Below are 10,000 nucleotides of genomic sequence, written 5' to 3'. Positions count from 1 at the left end.
CCGGGGTATGTATCCCGTTCAGACCGTGTGCGTGTCACAGAATAGAACAATGGAGTGACCAACAGCCAATATTCGCGCCTCCGAACCCCATTCTTTGCTACAAGTGTTACTACATAAGAATGTAGTCAAGGCGAGTCATGGCATTTGCATATCATTCATATCCAATTCACAGACGTCTTCTAATAATAGCAAGGCTGTGGAGACACAGTCCTCGAAGGGCAGCAGAGGAACGTCTCGCTGTCATCAAACATCAGCAAAGAGTGAAAGATTGTGTGGGCGTCAGCACGGCCGCAACTCCCTCACACACAAAAAAAAACACGATTTCCCAAATCCTTCAAATACTATAACTACTTTTCATGTAAACCTCCCTTTTGATTGTAGGTAGGCAAAGTAGACGTCTGTTTACCTGCAGACAAACATGACTGGGCAAGAGTCAGAGCCGATAAAAGGTAGTTAGGAACCAAACATTGCATAATGAACGTTTACTTTTACTTCAGCTTTGCATTTTTGCAACTTTTTTCGGGTGTCTTCTAGCACTCCTTGCGGTAAAGGCCATATCTGCCACGGGTTAGGCGTCCGTAAATCTCGGTCACCTCAACAGACAACGCGGACAGAATTGAAGCTCTATGTTCTCGTTACCTAATCTCTTTAAAATTGAATCCAAAATAGGCATGTTCGATGAGAGGATAGTATAATTCGATTTATTTTTGATATCGATTTCATTAACACACGCCATGGATTCCCGATCAGAAGAAAACAGTCTCACTGACCCTTGTCTCAGCGGAGGAGCTTTTGCAAAAACTGGCTTCCGAGCGCTGGCGACTAACTAAACAAACCAAGGATGTTTAGAACAGCTTTCTAGAACTGGTTCGAAAATACGACAAAGTACCAAGCATGTAGCGAATTCTATGAATGATACCGCGATTTCTTTATATAAAAAATTCAATAATTTTGATAATAAATGAATAATTAATTTATATATACATATTTATTTATATATATAGAAGACATTCTACGATATTGGTTTCTTAGTGCTGATTGGTTAAACATCTAGTAAATAATTTAATCAAACTTCATAAAGAATCAGCATTCTCGATCTATCATTGACTATCACATCGAGAGTAAATCCTCTTGCAGTCCGTCCACATTTCCTGCGGCTTTCGGATTTCGGATTATAATCGCCAATATTTCATCTCTATATGGAACAACTGTCCATCACTATTTATGGCAGGAAAATGCCAACTATGGTGAAAACACCTTCACTCTCTTCCAGCGAGATGATCACTGTTTATGGGTCGCTACAAAAACGAAAGGTTTGCGCGCCCGGGTACTAACGGTCAAGGATGAATTACTCAAAGTAAACACATTCCGCAAACCAGAGATGTCACGCCTTCCCTCCGCCTTTAAGATGGGCGAGGACGGACGTGTAGAAGAATCTCGCAAGGTGGAACTTACCTGTGGTCTTTCCGGCGATGAGCCTGAAGGAGGCGCTGAGGAAGTCGAGGGAACAGATGAACATGTACAGGAGAGAGAGGGCAAGGCAGATTTTGCTCGTGTTTAGAAGAATACGCTTCGCCTTGTCTGATGTTGACATTTCTGTAAAGATGATAAGAAAAATCATGGGTATTACACGTGTACATGACAATGGCAGTATTCAAAAATTTCCCTGCAGGAATGTATAAATGTATGAATGTCGTCTAGGCAAGGCAGATATCAACATTTAGCAAATGCCACTGCACGCATGAATACAGAATTTATATCAGTTATGCAAAATAATTTGCATATTATTGCGTTGATAACTTTTATGTGTGAATGGTCGTTAAATAAAGACCTCTAATTGTATGCATATTCTTTAAGTGGTGTATACAGCAACTGAGAGACAAGAAAAAAAAAAAAACACTAAGTGCTATGAAACAGCATATTCTACTTTCTTTGCGAAGGCCAGCGCATAGAAAACAATACCGATATTGCTAACTAATATTCAGCATACATAAAATAAATAATATATACAAGATAAACAAAACACCCTCCCCACCCCCCTTCTCCCTATAGCCCCTTAGCAGAATGTCGTGTTCTAAACCCGGGCGAAAGGTTATGCAGCTTTCATCTGTAGAGCAAGGGATGAAAGAGCTGTAGACGGCGCCCACCTTATCATGCTGAGGGCATAGGCTTGGCTCGGGTCCCAATGCTGCCTTTTACGGACGGCGGTGTCCTGAGCTACGACCTGAAGACATCGGAGGCTAGTAACCCTGTTTCTGTCTAGTGGGTGAGGCGACTGCTGTGAAAGCGAATCTGTACTGCGGGTGGCTATGGAAGTCGTGTCTGGGTCTACTGGCAAGGAAGTGCTTACCAGTACTCATCCCCGTGTTTTATATTAATGAATATGGAAACGTTGGAAAACAGATACAGGTTATTATTATTATTTTTTACTGATGATGAACTATGAAGTGGATCTTAGATTAGAGTACACATCTTGCCTCACGATAGATGGGGAGAGTATAAGGCCTACTCCTGTCAAACCAGTTGTACCTAAGTAGGCCTAGCAACAATGTGGCGCGTGCATGCTTGTCGGAACGAGTGCAAGATCATTGAACTCATGTGATTGCGTAAACATTTATTCTTACGCGTGCTGCTACAGGTCCATTGATGTCTGGCGCATTTATTTGTTTTAGACATTAGCCATTATTCTTACTCGTTCTACCAAGACGTCCAACCGTCTATTATCTCGCTTATTCACATTGCTAATTAATTTTCACTGCTGTTCTCGTAAACCTCTCTATTGCGAAAAGGAGGCAACAGGTGTTGTCCGGCCACTGGGTTTCACATAGAAGTCGGTCAGTTAATGCCTAGGCAAAAAAGTTGCCCCAGTGCCCGCTTAACACGCTCGCCGGAACGTGCCACGCGGCTGAAATACAGTCACTGTTTGCTCGTCCATGGCCGTGGTCCTTGGATTGGGCAACGGTGACCGTGGCTGCGTTATTTTTTAGTTGATCCGCCGCTTGCTCTCGAGATTGCATGGAGAAAATACTGGTCGATTAAGGAAATCTTATCCAGAATGTTGTGGAATGATCTGTGTTCTTATTCGAAACGAATGAAATCGTAAGAACACCATTTCTGCAGTTTAAAACATTAAACGCTCTAAATTCAACACAGTAGCGCGTCGGACCGGTCTTGGTTCATTCTAAACTGTGCTGATTTAGCAATATGTATTGCTCAATGAGATCAATACCATCGCAAGCATGGTACAACGTTTGCAACCTATAACACGCCACACCCTGGTGGCTTCAAACGTTAACGAAGAAACGTTATCCGACTTCCCTCTTGTAACATGGCTGTTCTGTAGTATTTTAAGTTTGGCTAAATTATGAATTCCCTGTGATTTACGCAATTCTTAACCGTTACGTTTAAAGCAAGTACTTGTGTAGTAACAGTTTCATTAATATTAACTATGTTTATAATGTATCTGGTCAGTCTTGATGTAACGGCCAGGTAAGCATGACTGTGAAGCACTGTAACGGAGCACTCAGCCCTTTCTTCATAATAGAAAGCTTCTCTCGGTGTCACATTCGTTATAAAGTATTGTGTAAGGAAAAGGGAAATGTAATCTGTGAATAATGACCTTGAGTGGGCAGTCTCGCTCCTAGGTCGCAGGGCAGAGGTGGGCACGTTGCCACTGTCAAGGTGAAAGGTACGTCGCACGCTATTCGAGGATGGAGGGATGGTCGGGCAGGTTTCTGGAGCCTTAATGGTCACGCCAAGAACTGGTCTAACTACAATTCCACGATCCAGGTCCAGTGCGTACATGGAGTGAAAGGGGAATGCGTATTTTCTTTCTCGATCAAAATAGAATGGTCTGTCTGAGGCTGGCTCCTGTCAGCTATACCGATTAGAAATTGAGATTTGACGATGGTAATTCACTTGCTCTGTGTCTCTTTAACATGTACTAAGTAATAGGATGCATATATGCATTATTGGCCTTTGTTAACTATATGACTCAGCGACTAATAAGCTGCAACTCGTTATAATAGTGAAACGATGACCGCTGCCTTTGGTGGCGTATTGGCTTTATGAATGTTTGCTGCAAGGTCTGATCCATATAATGCATGGCGGGCAATGAAGCATGCATACATACATATATATTTGGCGTGTGTGTGTGTGTGTGTGTGTGTGTGTGTGTGTGTGTGTGTGTGTGTGTGTGTGTGTGTGTGTGTGTGTGTGTGTGTGTGTGTGTGTGCGCGCGCGCGTGCGTGCGTGCGCTGCAGGTAACAGCGAAGCTCACTCACCACTCCACTTGGGTCCTGAATCCTCCACGAGCTCGACGATGGCCCAGGGATCGTTTACTTTCGCCTGGCTGCGCTCCTGGACCTCCCGCTCCTTGTCCGCTGCTTTCGAAGGCGTGTCGCCATTGTAGGCGGTGTTCACGTGGCCGTTATCCATCTGCAGAAAACATAACGCATCGTTACACATGGCATATTTGGGCTACTACGTGAGAAAAAAATGTAAAGCGCTGGGTGACATGTCTCATTCAGACAGGGAAAGCTAGAATATTCGATATCCTGATTCGCCAAATCACCGAGCGGAAAGAATCCTGATTGCTGATAAGATACGGTTGCATTATGACGTCAGCTAATGAGCCCCTCCGCATCACGCCATCAAGGGACGATTATTCCATAACGAGCTATCATGAAGCCGACAATGAATGGGCGCGTTCCCTGTTCTTTGCTTGTTCTCGAGATTCTGTGTTCCCAGTCTCTAGATGTTGATTTTCCAATGTAGTGTCATCACTATGATAAGAAATACTCATTTCATGAATTGTGAAATTGTACTACACTTTAATCACAATGCTGACATCATGGAACGTAGATGGATTTGAAGTCTAAGATTATCAACATTTCCTCGAGACCAAACTCACAAAATACATAATCGGAAAGCGTAATCAGAATAGGGCAAGGTAATTTATATAACCCAGTGATTACCTTGGCCTCGGAATACATTCACTAACAAATGAGGTTTGGCTGTCTCGGCTGTGCTAAGGGCAGGTACAACTACTTTAGTCGAACAAATACTTCAGAAAGCAAACGGCTCCTCTCGACATAACAGCCATTCGTCTATTTTTCCATTAACTTTCTCGATTTGCGCTCCAGCCATTCGTCTATTTTTCCATTAACTTTCTCGATTTGCGCTCGTTCACTGATGCATGATAGGCCTCCCCACATTTTTGTCAAAAAATCTTTACGCACTATATAAAACAATACTAATTCCCTTTCCACGCAGATGGATTTAACCCAACAAACACCAAAAGTGAAATGAACATCCCGACCAGCGAACGGCTTTCCTCGTTCACTCCCGAACCTGACTAATATCTTGGTGATGCACGACTGTTATGTTTACACCTGTGCGAGAACACCTGTGGGCCGCACACACAGCTCAGGTGGTGTTTATCCCATACCTCGATGAAAACGAACATACTAGTATTTAAGTTGTTATGTCATTTTATATGAAATAAATTCCATTTTTACATAACATATTTTAACGCTATCAAAACAATGTGTAAACAGCATGATGGCACAGAGATGATTCTTTTCCAATCATGGCAATAATATTGACATGCACTGAATATGATTGGGGAAAATGACCTGCAGTTATACTGTCGCTACCTGTGTCGCATCAATAATCAGTCTCATCCGGTGGCACACCTGCAATCAGTCTTATCGCATGCAATTACCGCCCCCCCCCCCTCTCTGCCCCCACCTTGCACGCATGTGAACACGTGCGTGTAAGAGATGCTAGGTTCCGATTTATCACCTTTACTTTTATGGACAGAATGATCGTCTCCCATAGCTTGCCAGCGTTAGGCAAAACAAAGAAATGACCAGATGACATTAAGCTATATTTGTATCGTATCATTTTCATCTATTCATTCACCTAGTAAAATGTACTGCAAATAAATACAATTTCTTCGCTTGTCTTATCAAATATAATCGACAGAGACCCGAGTTATAAAAACAGTATAACATTCCCTCTGGTTTCACACTCAAGGTCTCTTAGGTCTTTATCTATGCTAAGCTTCCAAGGCTGAAGGTTTAGCGTGAAGATACGAAGACGCGCGGGATACTGGGGGGATATTTTTTTATTCTCCAAGTGGACCACGTAATCTCCAGCCCTAACATCCTATTACATTTCTATGGACAAAAATTTAGTAACGCAAAGTCGGCTGTTCGTAGCGCATTGCATTTGATGATATATGATGATAAGATAAACAGCACTGGATTTGCTATTGTCTTAAAAAGCTGCAGTATACTTAACAAGGGCCTGACTTTGATGCATAGCGAACTTAAGAAAAATCCCATTCGGAAGGTATGAAGTATAAGTCTTGTTCTGCAGTCATAATAAGTCATGAACGCAAAACAATGGAATGCTCAGTCTATAAAAATATCACAATTCGTTTTAGAAAAATCCTTCTTCACTATGTGTAACCATTTCCCCTTCTCAACTGTCACGACCTAAATTATTAATAAAAACAAAGGAAACGAGGAAGGCGAGGTCAGCAAGGATGTAGTGCCTCGTTCTGTGTTCCTGTGACTCATTCGTACCTTTCAAGTCCCTTATGGAAGAGGAATGTTTTTTGCCTGCTTGGTCGTCGTAACCCCGTGAACGTGACCTTGTTGATCGGAAGATAAGAGAGATAATGACTCACAGCCATACAGAACGAGCACAGCGGGAAGGGAAGGACAACACCCGGGCAAGTTTTTACGAGTCCAACGCATCTTTACTTGTTCGGGACCGTGATGCTGCACGTCTATGGGATCAAGAGGTCACCTAGTAAAAATCTCAATGCTCATTTGGTGATGTAACAATGATTCGCTTTTAGGAAACACCCTGTTGCCAACCAAGCTGTGTTGCTGGCACGCCCTCTCGGCTGCCTTCGCGAGAGGTCTTGCCGCCCGCACGGTCCTCTACACCCTCCCCAAGGTTAGTGGTACAGTGTGTGTGTGTGTGTGTGTGTGTGTGTGTGTGTGTGTGTGTGTGTGTGTGTGTGTGTGTGTGTGTGTGTGTGTGTGTGTGTGTTTGTTTGTTTGTTTGCATTCATTATCCAGGTATAAAAAACGTGAACAAACGCATTTCAATGCTTGTTGACTAGACCTTCATCCTAACACAGGTAGGTCCCATATACTGTGTTCAACTTTCTTACAAATATGCTTAAGGTGACTGCAGGCTCTGGCTTCTATATGTTGCCACAGTTCACGCCTAGGAAATGTGTTCGGGTGTAGCAAGAGGTGTTCAGTTGTTCAGACCAGCGGAAGCTAGTTTTTGATCCTCGGTTGCTCAACTTACTGGGCTCTCCCTCCCACCTCCCTCCTCTCTCTCGTTTTCCCTTCCCCCTGCCCCCCCCTCTCTCTCTCCCTCCCTCCCTCTCTCTGTCTCTCTCTCTCTCTCTCTCTCTCTCTCTCTCTCTCTCTCTCTCTCTCTCTCTCTCTCATCTCTCTCTCTCTCTCTCTCCCTCCCCCTTCTCTCTCTCCTTCTCTCTCTCTCTCTCTCTCTCTCTCTCTCTCTCTCTCTCTCTCTCTCTCTCTCTCTCTCTCTCTCTCTCTCTCTCTCTCTCTCTCACACTGACGCTGAGGACCGCCGGATGCGCCTGTCACACCTGGCCGCCCTGTGAACCTGCAGTCAACTGCAGGTTCATGCTATTGTTGCATACATGGATGATGCGGTCAAAAAGAGAGAAAAAATAAAGGAAACCAATGCAGTTTCCACCTGATAACCGAAAACAGTGGCCTCGTCCAGAGCACACGGAAAACGCTGCTCGAATATTGGGCATTAGTAATAATGTGGAATTTGGGACAAGTCAGATGGAGGGACTGAGAGAGAGAGAGAGAGGAAGAGAGGAAGAGAAGGGGAGAGGAAGAGAAAGGGAGGGTAAAGAGAAGAGGAGAGGAGGAAAACGGGATAGAAAGAGAAGGGGAGAGAAAGAGAAGGGAAGAGGAAGTGAAGGGGAGAGAAAGAGAAGGGGAGAGGAAGAGCAGGGGAGAGAAAGAGAAGGGGAGAGGAAGAGAAGAGGAGAGAAAGAGAAGGGGAGAGGAAGAGCAGGGGAGAGAAAGAGAAGGGGAGAGGAAGAGAAGAGGAGAGAAAGAGAAGAGGAGAGGAAGAGAAGAGGAGAGGAAGAGAAGGGGAGGGTTAGAGAAGGAGAGAGAGAGGCTAAAAATATATTCAATCGAACCAAATCAGAACCAGCTCCTCGGATAAAAGAACCGGCATTTGAATGAGTGCTGCTTGTACCCAAATTCTCTGGTGCATGATAACTCGTTCTTTCGCAGACAGGTGGTTCCCGCGCTGATGCAATCCCTACCGGAGCCTCCACCTCTCTAGGATAAAGACTGTGACGCATATCCCCAGTAGAGGCTAAAATCCCATCCTAATACAGGAGGAAAAGGGTTAAAGTAGCGTTGCAAAATTTTGCCCCAATTTCATTTGTATATTGCGTTCATCATTGCCGTGTATTATCAGCTTCGACATCAGTTTGGTGGCACGGATATCCTTGCACAACCTGTATGAGATTTATATGATAACTGATTGACATCTTGTTCTGGCCAGCAGGGAAATAGACCGGCATTTCCGATTGTCTGCATTGTCACTATGCCCGCGCCTTTGTTTATGAGGTTTCTAGCCAAACCAAATGCCTGTTATAACTTTTCAATCAATTCTAGAAGTTAAATATGTTATGGCTGATGATTAAATGCAAAGCAAATGCCACTCATAACGTCCCTTTTACCTTAAAAGCTGGAGAAACAAATAATTGACCTTGGCATGCAGGCTGTGACCTTGATAGTGTACGTGTGGGTGTGTTTGCATCCTCTCAAGGTAAAATAAAGGCCCTATGATGAATTCAAAGATCACTTTCTTTATAATGGGCAGAGAGAAAATTGATTTGAAGTGCTACTCTCGACGCTCTGGCACCTGCCCGGCCATGAAAACAAGGTGCACATCCATATACATTGCGCTGTTGTTCTTTCCATTTAGCAGTTAAGTAGAGAATAGCGAAGATATAGCAACACAAGAGGACTTCCCAGCTACCAAGGAAGGTGAACATGAGGCAAGATTGGCGTCTGTGCACCTTGCTGGGGTCTGTGGCCTCTTAACTTATCTCGAATAAAGGTCAGAAGCGTTAAGAGTCTGACCACAAGCAACAGGAAGAGTTGAGGTCACATTGACATGATCTGTTGTTCTATTTTATAAAAAAAAAAAAAAATAAATAAATACAATAATAGATTTGGGTGACACAAATGAAAACAGGCCGTATATTCAACTGACAGTGACAATATCCAGTAATTAGTATAGTCAAGGATGAAACAAGAACACTAATATAAAATATAATAGTGGGCGTGTCCCATTACAAGACATCCCTGGATGATGCGGTGGGTGCAAACTGGAATACGAAAAAAATATCGACTTTAAAATCTATATGGTATTAGATGCAGCACCACTTCCTTTGCCTATATTAGACAATTGTGGATACATGTTATTAAACTTTGCAAGCGAAGAAAAACTCCCAAGAAGTTTTAAGATGTTATACTTTCGTTGGCCTTCGAGAGTGTGTTAAAGAAAATGTGGACTGTGACACGGCATACTATGCTACTTGCTTTCGTTCCTTCACTCGAAAAACAAAGCGAGCAAATGATTCATCTGAACAATGGAATCGATACTCCAGTGTCTGATCGCCAGACGCGTATTTTAAATATAAAACTTGGCCATCGGCACTATTTTTTTCCGGGCATAAGCCAAATTAACTTCAGAAACATTAATCATTTTCTTTAGACAGCTCTTATAATCAGATTATCAACACAATCAAACGAGTATCTTCAGTCATGCCTGTCTTACTTTATCTCAGGGGAAAGTACAGGAAGTGGCCGAGAAAATCCTGTAACTACCCTTAACCTTGAACACTCCCGGCAGGTTTACATGACTTCCGCGATTCCTCCGACGCGTTCATAAAATGTGGGGA

At 43.4% G+C, this 10,000-nt stretch overlaps 1 protein-coding gene across 2 annotated transcripts in view; it reads right to left on the bottom strand.

Moving 5' to 3' along the window:
* LOC113802248 (sodium-dependent phosphate transport protein 2B-like) overlaps positions 1–10,000 on the bottom strand; it is a 30,481-nt gene that overhangs the window by 8,697 nt on the left and 11,784 nt on the right. For both annotated transcript variants that reach the window (XM_070142723.1, XM_070142718.1), the window contains exons 2-3: positions 4,284–4,437; positions 1,456–1,596 (exon numbers count right to left, since the gene is read on the bottom strand). In XM_070142723.1, coding sequence (XP_069998824.1) covers positions 1,456–1,596; positions 4,284–4,437 — 295 coding nt within the window. The remainder of the gene's footprint in view (positions 1–1,455; positions 1,597–4,283; positions 4,438–10,000) is intronic.

Source organism: Penaeus vannamei, chromosome 3, assembly GCF_042767895.1.
Source record: "Penaeus vannamei isolate JL-2024 chromosome 3, ASM4276789v1, whole genome shotgun sequence".
Lineage (NCBI taxonomy): Eukaryota > Metazoa > Arthropoda > Malacostraca > Decapoda > Penaeidae > Penaeus > Penaeus vannamei.
The sequence above is the reverse complement of the archived record's forward strand: the minus strand, read 5'-3'. Positions and strand labels throughout refer to the sequence as shown.